General features: G+C 51.8%; 1 protein-coding gene across 1 annotated transcript in view; it reads right to left on the reverse strand.

Annotated features, from left to right (window-relative positions):
• The window catches only part of notch2 (notch receptor 2), a 50488-nt gene that overhangs the window by 10042 nt on the left and 21644 nt on the right, over positions 1 to 18802 (reverse strand). Inside the window, 22 exon segments of the mRNA XM_030373553.1 lie at positions 3 to 290; positions 1478 to 1590; positions 2150 to 2401; positions 2831 to 2963; positions 3831 to 4015; positions 4854 to 5007; positions 5544 to 5745; positions 6361 to 6454; positions 6457 to 6588; positions 7523 to 7675; positions 8117 to 8236; positions 8529 to 8642; positions 9322 to 9467; positions 12260 to 12452; positions 12651 to 12761; positions 14646 to 14879; positions 15403 to 15516; positions 15989 to 16102; positions 16732 to 16917; positions 17243 to 17398; positions 17863 to 18096; positions 18249 to 18371. Of these exon segments, the coding sequence (XP_030229413.1) occupies positions 3 to 290; positions 1478 to 1590; positions 2150 to 2401; positions 2831 to 2963; positions 3831 to 4015; positions 4854 to 5007; positions 5544 to 5745; positions 6361 to 6454; positions 6457 to 6588; positions 7523 to 7675; positions 8117 to 8236; positions 8529 to 8642; positions 9322 to 9467; positions 12260 to 12452; positions 12651 to 12761; positions 14646 to 14879; positions 15403 to 15516; positions 15989 to 16102; positions 16732 to 16917; positions 17243 to 17398; positions 17863 to 18096; positions 18249 to 18371 (3551 nt within the window).

The following is an 18802-nucleotide window of genomic DNA, read 5'->3' on the forward strand; positions in this document are numbered from 1 at the left end:
GACGGCTCCGGGGCGGCGGCGTCCTGGTCGCAGTGGTAGCCCGCGAAGCGGCCCGGGCAGAGGCAGCGGTACCCGAGCATGGCGGACGAGTCGCCCACGCAGGTGGCGCCGTTCCGGCACGGGCGGCTGTGGCACATCTGGGCCACCTCGCAGTGCTGCCCCGCGAAGCCGGCCGGACACATGCAGCGGATGTTCCCGCCCAGGGACTCGCAGTGGCCGCCGTTCTGGCAGTGCAGCCTGGCGCAGGTGTAGCCGGTCTCCATCTCGCCGCAGTTGGGCCCGGTGTAGCCCTGAGGACGAAGGACGGGGGAGACACACGGTGAGGCACGGAGGAGGCGGCGGGACGATCTACCAGCCTGAACGGCGTTATATAATCACCATCGTCAGGTTATTATTAGCACTACAACAACTTAAACCCGGACTACGTCAGCCTCGGTCGGATGGGGGTCTGAAGGATGGGTTGCCAGGATGGATAGACTTGCCATGGATGGGCACATATTAGTCCTGAGAGATGTTCTAGTTATGTTCTTCGATGTATCAAGATCGTCGATATGTTATTCGCTCAAACACACGGCGTCACGCGGGGAAGAGGACACCAGGGGGGAGGGTGCAAGCGAACGGGGGTGTGGTACGAAGGCTAGCGAGTGCGACGGGTTCCCAGACGCCTCGTGTCTCTCTACCGTACCTGCTCTATGTTGTGGCCCTCTGAAGCAAAGCAGGAAGGTGAGAGGAGAAGAGGGGGTTAGTGAGGAGACACGCGTCAAGTGTTAGACTGAGGCAGATCAGAGAGGCAAGAACAAACACAAAGGCGGTAGGTTGAGGTCGTTTAACGTCCTTCGACAGAATAATTCAATCAGTTCTAATGGTGTTCCTGCAGGTTTAAACAGAAGAACAACGGGTGTGCTCTTGAAAACTGAGACTGTGTGGATCCAAGTTGTTTCACTGAAGAGAGATTGGATGAGATTTTAAATTACAATTCATGTTAGAGGTAGGGCTGCTCGATTACGGAAAAAAAATCATAATCACGATTATTTTGGTCAATATTGAAATCACAATTATTTTTTGTTTGAAAACATGATGTATTTATTCAGCATGGCTCTCTCCAAACTACTTTGTAACTGAGAACTTTAAAATTTCGCCATTAAAAAAATACACAAAAAGGTCCAAAAGAAAATGTTTCAATCTAAAATAATGTACAGATGTGTATCCAGCTGCACTTTCTATAAATCATTTAAAAAAAAAAGGGAAAAAAAAGAAGCTCAAATCGAAATCGAGATCGAAATTCGATTAATCGCCAGGCGTAATATACCACCAGCTGTGAGTGTGATGGTGGTATAATATGTCAGCTTCAAAGAATATGTCCGCTGACTGGTAACAAAACAACAAACAACATGATCTCAAAGATACTCTTTGATAGGCGACGTGAGATCGTACGCGAGTCATCAGGAGAGAAGACACTGGTGACCAGAAGACTTACTGGGGGGCAGGAACAGGAGTAGCCATGGATGGAGCTCATGTTCATGGAGCAGGAGCCACTGTGGTGGCAGGGCTTGGAGTGACACAGGTCCACCATGGACTCACAGTGCCGGCCTGGGGAAACATGGAACATAGTCTGATCATATGATTAAAGAAGAGAACTGGAACATTTCTTATGTAAGATACGGCCCTCAGCAACAGCACTACACTATCATATTTCACGTCTTTGCCGCCCCCCCCCCCCCACAGCAATCACTACAGCGCACAGATGTCACTTCACCCGTTGGCTCCATCACCATCACCATCCCCAAAAGCAGGAATGAATCAAGTCATTAATTAAAGTTTCAGCGTGTATAAGCCTAAACATCACCTCAATGGCCGAGGGAAGTAAAACTCTGGGAACATTCGCTTTTACATTTTTATCCAAGGCAACGTACAACCGTTAATTCACACATTCACACACCGAGGGCGGGGTCGACCACGCAGGGCGACAGCCGGCTCGTCGGGAGCGGTCAGGCTGAGGAGTCTCGCTCAGGGACACCTCGACACTCGAGCCCCGGGGGAATCGAGCGAGCAAACGTCCGGTTACCAGTGAACCAGCTCTACCTCTTGAGCTACTGCATAAAACCTAAAACGTCAGCAAAACAAGAGGCGAGGTGTGTACGTTCCCTACCTGTGTAACCTAGGCGACAGCTGCACTTGTAGTCATTGGTCAGCTGCACGCAGTCTAGCGTGCCGGGGGAATGGCACGGCCGGGAGAGGCACTCGTTGACGTCGCCCTCGCAGTGCTGCCCGGCGAAGCCCGGCAGGCAGTTGCACGAGTAGTGGCTCACGCCGTCGACACACTGGCCCCCGTTCAGACAGCGGGGGGGGGCCGAGTCGTGCTTGGGGGCGCACTCGTTTTCCTTGGTTTCACACTGGAGGCCTGCGTGGGGGGGGAGACATGCTTTAGAGCTGGCCTTTCCAAAACCACAATGGAAAGACTTTGATTGGATTGTTTGGTTCTCTTCCAAATGGATCTACTCAGTTATGACATTATTATGATATTATATATAACTTGTGGTGTCTTTTGATGCACCCCGATATTCACAGTATTGGGTGTCATCATCATTTGTCACGCACATATTGGGAGACCGATGCGCGTTTCGATGTACGTGTCTATTTGAAAGGTGAGGTTTATGATGATTAACATTTACAGTGTTGGAGGCTATCATCCACGTCTTCAAATAAGAGGGATAACGCTCATCCCTCCTAACCCCCCACACGGCCCCAGTGTCTGTCTGTGTGTTTGGGATCCTGTGTGCGCGTGTTTGTGTGTGTGCGCGTGTGTGCGTGCGTGCGTGCCGGTGCGTACCTTTGGTTCCGGGTGGGCAGGCGCAGAAGAAGCGGTTGACCAGGTTGATGCACGTCCCTCCGTGGCGACAGGGGTTGGACTTGCACTCGTCCACGTCGTACTGGCAGTTCACGCCCTGATAGCCGGGCTGACACTGGGGTCACAGGAGGGGGGGGGGTCACAGGTCAGAGGTTAGGTCACAGGACGCGGTTCAGGGACAGGCAGGGACGATGCACTGCCATTTAGGAGACGCTTTGATGCACAGTTTCTTGGTCAAGTCCAGATAAAGGTGTTCAAGGTCTAAAAGGTAGGAGTCAGGTATTTTTGGCAGACATTTGGGGATCAAACCCGGTGTCTTTTGACTGAGAGCCAAACTCTGTAGCCCTCATATACTATTTAAGTACCACCAGTGCCATTACCACCACCACCACAACCATAAAAACCACCACTACTATGACCACATCTCAACTTTATAAGGAGAACCATCTACCAGCCTAAACATCGTTATATAAATCAGTATCTTCAGGTACTTCAGCAATACAGCAACTTAAACCTGCACTATGTCAGTCTTCCCATGAGAAGCCTCTAGTGGTCAAAGGTCAGAAATATTCCCAGGGTGGATTGAGTGCCATGGATGGGCACATATTATTCCTGAGAGATGTTCTAGTTATGTTCTTAGATATCTAGTTCTTAAAAGGTGACACATTATACCACCAGGTGTGAGTGTGATTAGCCGCTACAAGCCGTTTTCAAAACCGGCCTCTTGAGACATCACGAGTGGGCGTGTCCACCTAGATGTGTGACGGACAGATGAGCCACGTTTACTACAGTCCACTGGGTTGGCTGGTAGACTGATCTATCCGGGGTAACTCCTGGTGGACACGCCCACCAGTGATGTCAGAAGAGGCATTTTCAAAAGACGGCTTGTAACGGCTAATCCCACTCACACCTGGTGGCGTCATATGTCCCCTTTAAATATGTTATCCAGGGTCTGTCTTAAGTGGCTGAACCCCAGACGTACCATGCAGGTGTAGGTGCCCTGGTAGTCCTTGCAGGTGGCCCCGTTGCGGCAGGGGTTGGGCTGGCACTCGTCCACCATCTCCTCGCAGTAGCTGCCCTTGTACCCCGGCTGGCAGTGGCACTGGTGGAAGTGGCCCAGGTTCTCGCAGCGGCCCGCGTTCTTACACACGTGATCCACCTCCAGCCCTGAGAGGGGAGGAGACACGCACGTTTAGATGCTTTTATTTGGATCCTAATTTGGCAAGAAGGAGAAAAAGATCCAAACATTTGGGAAGAAATATTGATATTGTCACAGGTCACATGCCTTTACAAGCCCTACATGATAAGTTGATACAATATTACACCACACACACACACACACACACACACACACACACACACACACACACACACACACACACACACACACACACACACACACACACACACACACACACACACACACACACACACACAAAGAGCCCTTGTTGAAAATGTTACATTAGATGTATTTACTGCTTTGCATTACAAGCATGGACTTGTTGCACACACATACCTATTGAATTGTAGATATTTCATGGTTGGATAATGCCTTCAGGGATTTCAAGAAATCCTCCAATAATCGTGTTTACTCGTATAACTGGTTTGGCTTTTTGTTTTGTTTCAGCGCCAAGGTGTTAGACTGTTAATTATCCTGATCCAAAACGTTGCCAAAATACACATCAACATAATATAGGATGTATTCATTTCCATCTAAATTTCGGGGATTTAGCATACGCTTTTGTCCAAAGCGACTTGCAACCATTCGTTTACACATTCACACACCGACGGTTGAGTCGACCACGCAGGGCGACAGCCGGCTCGTCGGGAGCAGTCAGGGCGAGGCGTCTCGCTCGGGGACACCTCGACGCTCTGGAGGAGCCGGGGATCGAACCGGCAACCTTCCGGTTACCAGCCGACCCGCTCTCCCTCCTGAGACACACTCCGCCCATCATCAACATCATCATCGTCATCAACATCATCATCATCGTCATCGTGTCCTCACCTTTGGTGGCGGCGAAGTCCTGGCAGGACATGTTGGGCACGTCGCAGTAGAGGCCTGCCCAGCCCATGGGGCAGTGGCAGGACCAGGAGCGCTCCGTCTGGGAGCAGGAGCCCCCGTTCCGGCAGCGCACCTGGCTGCACAGGTCCACGAAGTACTGCGCCCCGCAGAGACAGGGGGGGGGGGGGGGGGGGGGGGGGGGGGGGGGGTGGGGGGGGGGGGGGGGGGGGGAGGGGGTGGGGGGGGGAGCGAGTTAGCACAACGTCAGCGCAACGGAGCGGACAGGGAGACGATGAACTCATATTTTTTCTCCTCTCATCCACATTCTCTCCACGACCAAGTCTGGGTGTGTGTGTGTGAAAGTGCAAACACGCAGACACTCACCGACGCGCAGTCAGTCCCACGTGCGCACACACACACACACACACACACACACACACACACACCACACACACCACACACACACACAACACCACACACACACACACACACACACACACACACAGTACCGTACAGTCAGTGAGACACGCACACACACACACACCACACAGTCCCGTAAGGTCAGTCAGACACACACACACACACTCAGTCCCGTACACAGTCAAGTCAGACGCGCACATACACACAGCGTCCTGTACACAGTCAGTCAGTCAGTCAGTCAGTCAGTCGGTCAGTCAGTCGGTCAGTTAGTACCTGGCAGTTCTGCCCGTTGTAGCCCGTGGGGCAGGTGCAGCGGTAGGTGCCCAGGCCGTCCGTGCACGTCCCTCCGTGCTGGCAGGGCTGGGAGTGGCACTCGTTGTGCTCGTACTCGCAGTACACCCCGTAGAACCCGGAGCGGCAGCGGCACAAGAAGGCCGTGATCTCGTCCACGCACGTGGCGTTGTTCAGGCAGGAGCTGGGCGGGGGGGGGGCAGAGGAGTCGGTGGTCAGGGAGGAGGAGGAGGAGGAGGAGGTAAGGCCCGGTGTGGGGGGCTCCATGGCTCCGTCCACACGGAGGCGTCGTGAGCCGGGTTCGAGGGCCGCCTGCGCTCCCAGGCTGCAGGGCAGGATGCCCGGCTCTCTGACCCCCACTGGGATGTGTCAGACTTTAAGAAGTACTACTCTATAGTGGTAGCATCTACTTACATAACCATTATAATCATTCATCTTCACGACATTCATGATTCACTCATTCACGTCTAGCGCCATCCTGAAGCCTACCTCTCACTCTCCTGTAGCCCGTCTCTCTCTCTTTCTCTCGCCTGAAGCCTGTCTCTCCCTCTCTCGCCTGAAGCTCTCTCTCTCTCTCTCTCTCCTCCTCTCTCTCTCTCCTCTCTCTCTCTCTCTCGAAGCCTGCCTCTCTCTCTCTCTCCTGAAGCCTGTCTCTCTCTCTCTCTCTCTCTCTCTCTCTCTCTCTCTCCTGAAGCCTGTCTCTCTCTCTCCTGAAGCCTGTCTCTCTCCCTCTCTCACCTGAAGCCTTCCTCTCTCTCTCTCTCTCTGAAGCCTCCTCCCTCTCTTTCGTCTCTCCTACCTCTCAGTGCACTGCCGGATGCTGTTCTCGCAGAAGATGCCGTTGTATCCCGGCCGGCACTCGCACACGAAGCTGTTGACGTAGTCGCGGCAGCGGCGCCGTTCTGGCAGGGCTGGCTGGAGCACTCGTCCACCTCTGACGCGCAGCGCTTTCCCTCGAAGCCCGGGCGGCACGAGCAGGAGAAGTCCGTCACGCCGTCGTTGAAGGGGCCGCCGTTCAGACAGGGGTCTTGGGGGGGGGGGGAAGAGGAGGACGGGTCAGTACTCAAGTTATGGATGGATGACAGGGCTTGGACTTTTGCCCAAAAATCATATTCGAAGTTCGTCGTTTATTAATATTAATATTTGAATAATTTATTAATAATATTTTGACCATTAAATGCCTTCAGTAATACCTGGATGGGGCCTCGCGAGGTTTGTTTACCGCGGTGCTATGGTTACCGTTCTTGCGTGTTCCAACGGTTTTTAGGTTTCTAATAAATCGCTGTCTAATCAATACTTCATTCACTGCCTCTTCCGTGGTCGTTAGAATATTATGAATAGACTGCGTCGGGTTCTCCGACGTCCCTCCCTCTTGGCCTGCCCATAACAGGTTCCAATATTAGGGCTGCCTAATATTCGTTCGAATTTTGATTTACTTTTTGGATATTCAAATTATATTCGAATAACGAAGTTCGGAGTCAAAGCCCTAATGGATGATAACATCGTGAGTTCTCTTTGGTATATGTCTGCATCTTATCTTATTGCCACTTGTTTCGTCAAGCAGGCGTTATATCTTAAAAAAAATAAAGTAAGACTGAGTGAGTAAGACTCACCTGTCTTACTCACTTACGGGAGGGAGAGGGGAAAACATCTAGCAAAGGACCACGGCCAGGAATCGAACACGGGTCGCTGCGGTGAAGACCCCCGTAGAGAGCGTACCCTTAAGGGTACGCTCTCTACGGGGGTCTTCACCCCAGCGATCCGTGTTCGTTAGACCCCCGTAGAGAGCGTACCCTTAAGGTACGCTCTCTACGGGGGTCTTCACCCCAGCGATCCGTGTTCGATTCCTGGCCGTGGTCCTTTGCTAGATGTTTGCTAGCTTTTGACAGTAATGTGTGACGTCCCTCTGATAACGTTGCATGCTGAAAGGCGAACCGGATGGGCTCCTCCGTGGTACTCACTCGGGGAGCAGTCGTCGACGTTACTCTGACAGTTGTGTCCGCTGAAGCCCGGCAGGCACTCGCACACGTAGCTGCCCTGGCTGTTGACGCAGCGCGCCCGGTTCCTGCACGGGCCGTTCCGGCACTCGTCCACGTCCTCGCTGCAGCGGGTCCCTGTGGGTGGAGAGAGACGCCGTCAGTACTGATGGTGCGTTCTGTTACCCATCCACAGCGTCAGTACTCCAAGGAGACACCATCAGTACTCTACCACCCTCAAAGACACCTTGAGTCCTAGGTATACGTTCAACCATTTTCACAGCAAGAACATAATTTTTTTTGTCAAGTATGCTGACTGCTTAAACCTTTATATACACACACACACACACACACACACACACACACACACCACAACACACACAACACACTAAAGTTATAATATTACACCTACCATGAGGTAGAGAGCTTTTCAAACACAATAAATACAAAATGATTGAAATGTGTGCGACAGCCTTTTTCAGGTGTGTTTTCAGCATAGGGCGTGGCCCTCCCCCTACATGGGGCAACGTGTTTCATCGGGGGAAACTTCACGCACACGTCGGGCACCAACGCACGTACCTTGCCAGCCGCTGGGACATCTGCAGGTGTAGGAGGTGTAGTCCGAGGTGGGGTGACAGACCCCGCCTCTCTCACAGGGGTTAGAGGCACAGGGGACCAGCTCTCTCTCACAGGTTTTACCTGCACAGCCATGGAGCACTCGTTAACAACAGCCGTCTAATTAAGCAATCTAAATCCAATCAAGAAACTGAAATCCCTTTTCCTGTTATGGCTTAATGTTTTGATCGCCGCAATGTAAACGACACATTCCCCACGATACCTAAATCTTTAGCACATACGCGTTGCCCTGTTAGGATCAAGCTAAACTCAAATTTAAACGCTGCTTTTAAAGTTGAATGGTTGTTAAGTGCGTAGCTAATGTAATGTGGGACTGCTGCATGGGGTTTGGTAGGGTGAACCAGTGTCGTCTTGCCTGCGTATTGAGGACTGCACTGGCAGGTGTAGCTGTTGACTCCGTCGATGCAGGTGGCTTGGTTCTGACAGGGTCCGGAGGCACACTCATCGACGTTCCTCTCACAGTTCACCCCTGGGGGAGGAGAGAGGGGAGGTTCACCAGTAAGTTCTGCTTTTTACGCGTCATTCACTCCCTGGCTGTGAATGATGACGCTGCACCGATACGCTGCCCTGTCCTCTTTCACTTCCCATCAGAGTCCACTGACGCAGAGCGAACATCAGGCAGAAGGGTAAACCGCTAAGTATGAGCGTAGACATCAACGGTTCGTTTAGAGTTCTGAGGACTTTAGCACTTTTATCCAAAGCGACTTACAAACATTCATCCACACACACACACACACACACACACACACACACACACACACACACACACACACACACACACACACACACACACACACACACACACACACACACACACACACACACCAACGGCGGTGTCGACCACGCAGGGTGACAGCCGCTCGTCAGCAGCAGTCAGGGTGAGGCGTCTCGCTCAGGGACACCTCGACGCTCAGCGAGGAGGAGCCGGGATCGAACTAGCGACCCTCCGGTAACCGGTTCGACCCCTCTTACCTCCTGGTCTTCTGCCGCCACTTTGTTATCGGGGCCGGTCAGATAACACGATCTATTTATAGTACATTAGTATCATGATCCGCACCAAAGGGAATCACCCTCCCTCGCCCGGCAGCCGACCCACACTGGCCTGGCGGCGGGGCCAGTCCACATGGGGGGGGGGGGGGGGTTCTCACCTGCGTAGCCGGGGCGGCAGCGGCAGGTGTAGCCGTTGTGCCGGTCCATGCAGGCCCCGGCGTGCTGGCAGGGGCCCGACAGGCACTCGTCCCGCTCTTGATCGCAGTGCTGCCCCTCCCAGCCCGGAACACAGCTGCAGTGGTACCTGTGAGGGGGGGGGGCAAGCAGAGTGTCAGATACTGTAGTAAGTGTAAGTAAGTAAGTAAGTAAGCTTTATTTGTACAGCGCCTTTCACAGACCAGGGTCACAAAGCGCTTCACAGTTAAAACAAAAACAATAACAATACACAGTTAAGAAGTACATACAAATTTAAGTTTAAAAGGCCAAGACAACTAGGTGACAAACATAGCAGCCCCAAGACAGCTAAGCAAAAGCATGAGCAAACAAATAGGTCTTTAGTTGCTTTTTGAAGGAGTCAACAGACTCCATCGAACGCAGAGAGAGCGGAAGATCGTTCCAGAGCCTGGGAGCAACAGCCTGAAAGGATCTGTCTCCTCTGGTCCGGAAACGAGTGTGTGGCAACGTCAACAGATTCTGATCCACAGACCTCAGAGCCCGAGTTGGGGTGTAAGGCTGGATCAGATCACTGATGTAAGGCGGAGCCTGGCCATGCAAAGCTCTGAACGTTAAAACCAAAATTTTAAAATTGATCCTGGACGAAACTGGCAGCCAATGAAGAGCTTTAAGAATAGGGGTTATATGAGTCCTCCTATTGGTGCGAGTCAGAACTCTCGCTGCAGAGTTTTGCACTAACTGCAGGCGAGACAGCTCCTTTTTGTTTAGACAAGAAAACAAACTATTACAATAGTCTAAACGCGAAGACACAAATGCATGAGTGATCAGCTCCAAGTCATTTTGTGAAACCATTTTCCTGAGTTTCGAAATGTTCCTCAGTTGAAAAAAGCAATTTTTGGTCAGCTGTTTACAGTGCTGCACTAATGACATGTCTTTGTCAAACACAACACCCAGGTTTCTTAGGCTCGGTTTGACAGACTGGCCCAAGTCACCCAGGTACTGGTTAATCCCTGGAATGGAATCATCAGGGGCAATAACCAGTGTTTCTGTTTTGTCCTCATTAAGCTGCAGGGTGTTATCACTCAGCCAATGTTTTATCTCCACCAAGCACTGAACTAAGGAACTTAGCCTCTGGAGCTCAGTTGGCTTGAAGGAACAGTAAAGCTGGATATCATCAGCAAACATGTGGTAAGAAACATCAGGAAATCCCTGGATGATTTTTCCCAAGGGGATCAAATACAGCAAAAATAACACAGGGCCCAAAACTGAGCCTTGGGGGACTCCACACAACAGATCTGCTGACTCAGACCTTATTTGGTTAACAGTGACACTAAAGCTACGCCCAGAGAGGTATGACGAGAACCAGTGTAAAACTGACCCTGACAGTCCTACTTCATCCCTCAGTCTTCTCAGCAGGATCTGGTGGTCAACTGTGTCAAAGGCTGAGGACAGATCTAAGAGAACTAGAACAGTGCACTTTCCCGAATCAGCAGACATCATAATGTCACTGGACACTTTCAGTAAGGCCGTCTCCGTAGAGTGAAGTTTGCGGAAACCAGACTGAAAGGTCTCATGGATGTTACCCTGATCCAGGAATAATGACAGCTGTTCAGAGACCACCTTCTCTAGGATCTTGGACAAGAGTGGCAGCTTTGAAATAGGCCTGAAGTTACTGAGGACAGTCGGGTCTAAGCCTGTTTTTTTAAGTAAAGGCTCCACTATGGCATGCTTAAATGTACTGGGAAACACACCTGTAGACAGAGAGAGGTTTACCATTTTGGTGACCCAGGGGCCAATTACATCAAACACTTTCACAAAGAGCCTACATGGAAGGACGTCAGATGAGCAAGAGGAGGGTTTCATCTTGGTCACCAGTGCAGAGATATCAGTAAGAGTCACAGACTTAAATGAAGACCACAAGCTGGAGACAGGCTCAATGACAGCAGGGGTTCCACACAAAAGGGGAGGGATTTTCTCCTTGATCATCTTAATTTTGTCAGTGAAAAATCTCAACAATGTATTGCTGTCAGCTTCACAAAAAACAGGGGTAACTGGCGCAGCAGAACATACAAGAGAATTGATAGTGTCAAATAACACTTTGGGGTTTTTCTTATTTACTGTTACCAGTTGGCGAATGTAGTCCGATCTGGCATTTTCCACCATCTCATTGTATGAGGACACAAGATCCCTGAGATAAAGTCTGTGCACCTCAAGGTTAGTGGCTTTCCACAGACGCTCAGTCTTTCGACATAGTCTCTTTAGACTCAAGGTAACTTCATTTGTCCAAGGGCACACTTTTTTCTGTATTGACAAGTTTGATTTAACAGGTGCCACCTGGTCCAAAATTTTAACACACTGCTTGGTAAAACAGTGCATAAAATTGTCCACATCAAGGCAATCCATAAATAAAAGAGGGTCAAACATAGCAGAAAAACTGTCTGCAGTATTAGCAGAGATAACACGCCTCTGAGACCTAACTTCTAAGGGCTTAGGCTCAGGGCTGAAGTGCAGATCAAACAAAACAAAACAATGATCACTCAGATGGACGTCCTGTACAGACACATTTGAAATGTCCAGGCCAAGAGTAAAAACTAAATCTAAAATGTGGCCTTTCTGGTGTGTAGGCTCAGAAACATGTTGCTCAAAATTAAAAGCTTCAGTCAATGATAAGAGTTCCTTCGCGGAGCAAGATGAGCTGTCATCAACATGAAGGTTAAACTGTGCGTCAGCGCGTCACGGCGGGGGGAGTGTGCCGGGCGAGAGGGGGGGGGGGGGCGCATGGAGCTACCCGATGGAGGACCCGGGTCGACACCCCGGGCCTGCGTAGACATATAAACATGGGTTTGTGTCTGTGTGTCTGTCTGTGTACGTGTGTGTGTCTGTCTGTCTGTGTGTGTATTATAGAGTAAGAGGAGAGCCCACCCATACTGCTGCTCCACACACTCCCCGTGCACGCACGGCTGCAGGCCGCAGTGGTCCGTCCCGGAGTGGCACATCGGCCCGTGGGTGCCGGGGGGGCAGAGGCAGCTGAAGCGGTTCACCTTGTCCTGGCACGTCCCCCCGCTCATACAGGGGTCCGACAGACACTCGTTGATCTCCACGTCGCACTTGGTCCCTGGCACACACACACACACACACCACACACACACACACACACACACACACACACACACACACACACACACACACACACACTTACATTTAGATGATTTTGCTGCCGCAAAATCGTTACAGAAACAGTAACAGGCAGTGCTCAGAACCCAGGGTCTCAGGTGCTGTGGGGTGCGCTGGGGTCAAAGGTCGCAAGGTTCACCTGTGTATCCCGGGGTGCATTCACACTTGAACTCGTCGATCCCGTCCCGGCACTCTCCGTGCTGACAGGGGTTACTGGCGCAGTCGTCCTCGTTCACCTCACAGTTCACCCCTGTTGAGAGAGAGAGCAAGAAAGAAAGAGAGAGAGAGAGGTTACAATCAATGTACAATGAAACAGGACAGTGCGACCACGTAGTGTGCTCTTAAATAAACCCTCTCTGATTGACGGCTGAATGGTGAGGTCCCGAAGAAGAGGTGAGGAGGGCTGTGGTCTGCAACCCAACCGTCATACCCCTGCGTCGCCACCAGGGGGAGCACGGCGCCACAAGAGGCCGGGAGGAGATGAAAGAAGTGAAAGTGAGTACTGAAATACAGTACTGATCCACGCTGACTGTGATGGGGGAAGCAGAAGTAGAGGAGGAGCACCAGGGAGGAAGGAAAGGTCGTCACTAGAGGACTTCTAATTAGACAAGAGTGACACGCTGGATAATAACATGGGGGGGGGGGGGGGGGGGGGGGGGGGGGGGGGGGGGGGGGGGGGAGAGAGGAGAGAGAGAGAGGAGAGAGAGAGAGAGAGAGGAGAGAGAGAGAGAGAGAGAGAGAGAGAGGAGAGAGAGAGAGAGAGAGAGATGAGAGAGAGAGAGAGAGAGAGAGAGAGAGAGAGAGAGAGAGAGAGAGAGAGAGACGAGGTGGGGGTCAGCTGTGTGTGGGTATGCATGACCCCCTGAAAAATGAGACCACAGAGTAGGACTTAAGTGGTCTCCGGGGACGGGCTAATACAGTACACCCAGGCTCTGGGGGGGCAGCAGCCCAGTACTCAGGCACTAATCCCTGGGCCGGTGGGGTGCCCGGCACTGCGTTGACCCGGGACTGGGACCCTCGTGCACACACACACACGTTCATGCACACGCACACGCTATACTGGTTCAAGGTAAGGGGTGGGGGCAAGGGACTAGTGGGTGGAGATCATTCCATTCAAGCCTCTCTTTCCCTCTCTCCCTCTCCCCCTCTCTCCCTCTCCCCCTCTCTCTCTCTCCCCCTCTCCCTCTCTCCCTCCCTCCCTCCCTCCCCCTATGAAGTACCAGACCATTGGAATGAGTCAGGCTTCCCGAGTCCTGAGGAGGATGAATGGAATGCGGCCCGGGCTACGTACCAACACTACCCGTCGGTCGGATGGATTACAGCGACACCGATTGCCCGGAGGTCAAACTCACAATCTCTCCGGCGTGACGCCGCTCTGATCAGGACCTCTGCCAGTGACTGGCCGTGAATCACTCTATACTACGTTTAACTTTAGAAGTGCACTGACCAAAAAAAACAACAACGATGACATTCCCTTAGTGATTACTAGGGCTGGGTTTTGCCAGGTACCTCACAATTCAATTCCTTAGGTCTTGATTCGATTGGATTTCGATTGGATATTGATCCAATTGCTTCGATATCGATTCAATAATACGTGCAGATGACAAAGATACCTAAATATTATTTAGAATTAACCATTTCATAATGAATTAACCTTTTCATTGTGCTTTAACTTTAAGTATTTAGAAAAGCGCTATAAAAAAAAAAAACGTACAACCGGTAATATTATTATTACCTAACAAAGAGGGAATACACCATTGTATAGCATTGTTCCTGAGCTAAACTTGCAGCATAAAAGTAATAATCATAACATGGACAAATGTAAAAGGGTGTGTACATTTGGGCATACTCGCTTCTATGTTACAATGACTGAGTATGCTTTATTTTTTTTATGGAAATAAAATCGATTAAAAAAAAAATCTGAATCGAAATTGAATCGAGAACACATAAATTGCAATGCAGTGCATTGATGAATCGATTTTTTCACCCAGCCCTAGTGATTACTTGATAACGAAAAGTAAGGAAGGCACTTTTATATTATAATTATTGTCCATATAATTTATTTTAATTGTATTCATTAATAGAACGCCCCATAGTACAACTGTACCGAGTGCGGCTCGTCGTGTCTACTGACCGTTGGTGCCCGGGAGGCAGTTACATTGATAGGCGTTGACCCGGTCAATGCAGCGGCCGCGGTTCTGGCAGGGGTTGCTGTGGCACTCCTGCACCTGGATGTTGCAGATGGAACCCGCGTAGCCCGGTTTGCACTCGCACGAGAAGGTGGCGATGCCGTCCGTGCACACGCCGTGGTGGCACGGCTCCGGCATGCAGTCGTTGACGTTCTCCGCGCACAGCGTCCCCATGAAGCCTGCGGGACGCACGGACACGAGCGGAGGGGAAGGGAGAGGCCGAATCTGAACGTGAATCACTTTTATTACAACATCTTATTGTTAAGTGTATCATTTTTAGGCTCGGTTTCTCAACAGCCATGCGCCTCAACATGGCAGCAAAAATACAAGGTAAAGTAAGAAAACTGTTTAAAAACTTAAAAATAGGTAAAATAAGTAGCAGAGGGGGGGGGGGGGGGGGGGGGATGAGTGGAGAGGGAGGGGGAGGCGGAGAGAGGTGGGGTGGGGGTTGTGGGGGGGGGGGTGTAACCTACGGTTACCCGGACCTTTAATAAAAGCCAAATTAACCAACCCAGATCAACGGAAGTGGTGAGAAAGATGGTGAATAAAGTTATTTAGAATATAACCTGACAATCATATAATCGTTGATACGACCCGTCACAATGCATGACGGACGTTTCGAAGTGGCTGTGTCCGAATGTTTGAGTCCCCTTTTTAGAGAAAGCAACAGGGGGGGGCGAGATGAGACTCTGCGTTGGGTACCTTCGGCGCACTCGCACTCAAAGGCGTTGGGCCGGTCGTTGCACTTGGCCCCGTTCATGCAGGGGGTGCTGGAGCACTCATCGATGTCGATCTGGCAGGTGTCGCCGCTGAAACCTGCGGAGCGGAGACCACCGTGTTTAATGCAGACCACCGTGTTGATGAAGACCACCGTGTTGACGAAGACCACTGTGTTGACGAAGGAACTGCTGGAGGAGAGCAACGACGTCCCGCGTCGGCAACAGGACGCTCACGAAGCTCACAACAGTTGATTTCCTGCTGCAGAGGTTGCCGTTGCCGTTGCCGTCGTCGTAGGTAGAAAGCCGTAAGCCATCTTCCCCGGCTTGTATTAACATGAACACCCTCAAGGGATTTAAATTTACATTTAGGGGATTTTGCGGACGCTTTCATCCAAAGCGACTTACAACCATCGTTCATTCACACATTCAAACCCTGGTGGCGGAGTCAACCGACCACGGCGACAGCAAGAAACCTTCCGGTTTCCCAGTCAACCCTCTGTTCCTCCCGAGCTGCTGACGCACAGCTTGTACTAATATGAACTCCCCGGCGGGACGGGTGTGGGACGTACCTGCGGGACACTGGCAGACGAATCGCCCCACCTGGTCCAGACACTTGCCCTGGTTGAGACAGGGCCCGCTGATGCACTCGTCCACCTCCGTCTCACAGTGCGTGCCCTCGAACCCTGGGACGACACAAGGACAGCCACCACCCGTTATCCAAAAGGGCCCGAATCCCGTTAGCCTTTCTGGATTCCCCCCCCGGTAACCAGACACCTGAACGTTTGAAGTCAGAGCCGCGGGTCTGACGAGCCCAGGCTCAGAGCTTACAGCGGCCTCGGAGGTTATTCAAAACACATCTGACCCCTGACCCTGAGCATGTGTTTACACGGTTTTCCAGCGTGGCTGCTCTCACACGTGGTCTGGTCGTCTGGTGACTGACGTTATTTAAACAAACATCAGCCCTACTTATGGTCCTCTTAAGAGTGAACCACGGTGCAGTGCACCGTCTCTTCTGTGGAGCGAGCGTGATCATAAGTACATAAAGGAATAACCTTGGTATAATATTGACCCACTTGATGCTTGTGTGACATTAAAGTATGAATACAAGCAAACATTCTTGATGGTTACGTCAAGTACCTGGATAGGTGTGTGTGTGTGTGTGTGTGTGTGTGTGTGTGTATATATGTTTTTTGTCTGTGTCTGCCTGTGTGAGTGTGTGCGTGAGTCTGTACGTGTGGATTCAGGTGCACGTGGGGTTGCGTGCGTGTGTGTGCACGCGTGGATGTGGGTGCACGTGCGGGTGTGTGTGTACCGGGCATGCAGATGCAGGTGTAGTCCCCGATGCGGTCCAGGCAGGTGCCCTCGTTCTGACAGGGGTGCGAGGCGCACTCGTTGACGTCCTGCTCGCAGCGCGGGCCGGCGTAGCCGCGGACGCAGTGACACGTGAACGAGCCGTCCGTGTTCACACACAGACCGCCGTGCTCACAGGGGTTGGTGCCTGGGGGGAGAGAGCACCGCGTTGCATTAGGAGAGAGAGGGAGAGGAAGAGAGAGAGGGAGAGGGAGAGGGAGAGGGAGAGGGAGAGAGAGAGAGAGATGTTAAAATATAATATATAGACAGAGGGATATGTTACAATAGAATAGAGAGAGTTGTGTGTACCAGTGGTTGTGTGTGTACCAGTAGATGTGTGTGTACCAGTGGTTGTGTGTGTACTAGTGGTTGTGTGTGTACCAGTGCTTGTGTGTGTACCAGTGCTTGTGTGTGTACCAGTGCTTGTGTGTGTACCAGTGCTTGTGTGTGTACCAGTGCTTGTGTGTGTGTACCTATGCTGCACTCGTCCCGGTCCACGTTGCAGGTGCTGCCGATGTAGCCGGCGGGGCAGTTGCAGTTGAACATGCCGTTGATGGGGTTGGTGTCGCACTTGGAGCCGTCCCTGCACGGGTTACTGATGCAGGCGTCATCTATATGGCACAGCAACCCTGGAGACACACACACACACACACACACACACACACACACAGTTGTGATGAGTCATTGGAAGCCCACCAGATGATTGTACTGGGTGTTGTTCATCTAAGGGAGTGTTTGGGCCGGGTTCCAGTCTGTGTCCGGAGCCCTATCCTCCTGAGACCTCCCTAGTCTCTGCACTTCACATTCTGTTTCTGTCTGTCTGGCCTTTTGAAAAGCCCCCGAAAAAGTCTACACAACAGGAGGACCAATCGGTGCTCAGGGGGGGGGGAGGCGCGTTTCACTTCATGTCAGTCACATTATAAAACAATGAAAGTGGAAGTTTCGAAAAACAGTTTATCTGAAACTGACTGTACAGCGATGCTAAAATGACAACAGAAACCTGCACAGAAGGCTTTTCCCAGAGCAGAATATGTCTACAAACTTTTGAAACGGTGGGGTCAACCCCAGGGCGGTGTCGGGGGCGCGACCCTACCTGTCTTGCCGTAGAGGCAGGAGCAGACGAAGGAGGCCACACGGTCCTGACAGCGGGAGCCGGGGCTGCAGGCCGCCGTGGCGCAGTCGTCGATGTTCTCCGAGCAGTCGTTGCCGCTCCAGCCGTTGACGCACACGCACACGTAGCTGCCGATCAGGTTGCTGCAGGTGCCGCCGTTCTGGCAGGTGTTGGGCTGCAGGCGGCACTCGTCCACGTCCTCCGTGCAGTGCTGGCCTGGATGGGGGGCGGGGGGGAAATAGATACGGCTTCAGGACGGGGTGTGTGTCAACCGGCGGGGGGGGGGGGGGGTTGCCACGGACGCCGGCGCCATGTCTCAGGCGGTCTGTGTGTTTCTATTGTGTCCTCGGATCAACAAAGAGGCGTACCGGTCCACTCCGGGGGGCACTGGCAGTTGTACGTGTTGACCCCGTCCATGCAAATCCCTTCGTTGGCGCAGTGATGGCCAGGACAGTCGTTGATGTTGTGTTCACAGTTGGTGCCGTTGAACCCTGGAGCGAAGCAGGCAGAGGTTACATGCAACCCGTGTGTGTGTGTGTGTGTGTGTGTGTGTGTGTGTGTGTGTGTGTGTGTGTGTGTGTGTGTGTGTGTGTGTGTGTGTGTGTGTGTGTGTGTGTGTGTGTGTGTGTGTGTGTGTGTGTGTAATTAGGTAGAACATACAACATGTGTGTGGCTGTGACCTCCGTTCCCACCACCTCACAACCGCTCTGGAGAGACAGCTGATGCATGCATGCGTGTGCACGCGCATACGCACACGCACACACAGCTGGCTATTTTAAACTCTCCTCCAGACATCTGGGTTGCGGGTCCTTTTAGTTAAGCTTGAAACAAACATTTACGATGTGCGAGTCTTGTGAGCTCCGTCCCTTAAATAAGCTATTCTGCGACACTATATAGTCTCATGTTAAACCCTTCCGTTTCC

Source organism: Gadus morhua, chromosome 12 (genome assembly GCF_902167405.1).
Source record: "Gadus morhua chromosome 12, gadMor3.0, whole genome shotgun sequence".
Lineage (NCBI taxonomy): Eukaryota > Metazoa > Chordata > Actinopteri > Gadiformes > Gadidae > Gadus > Gadus morhua.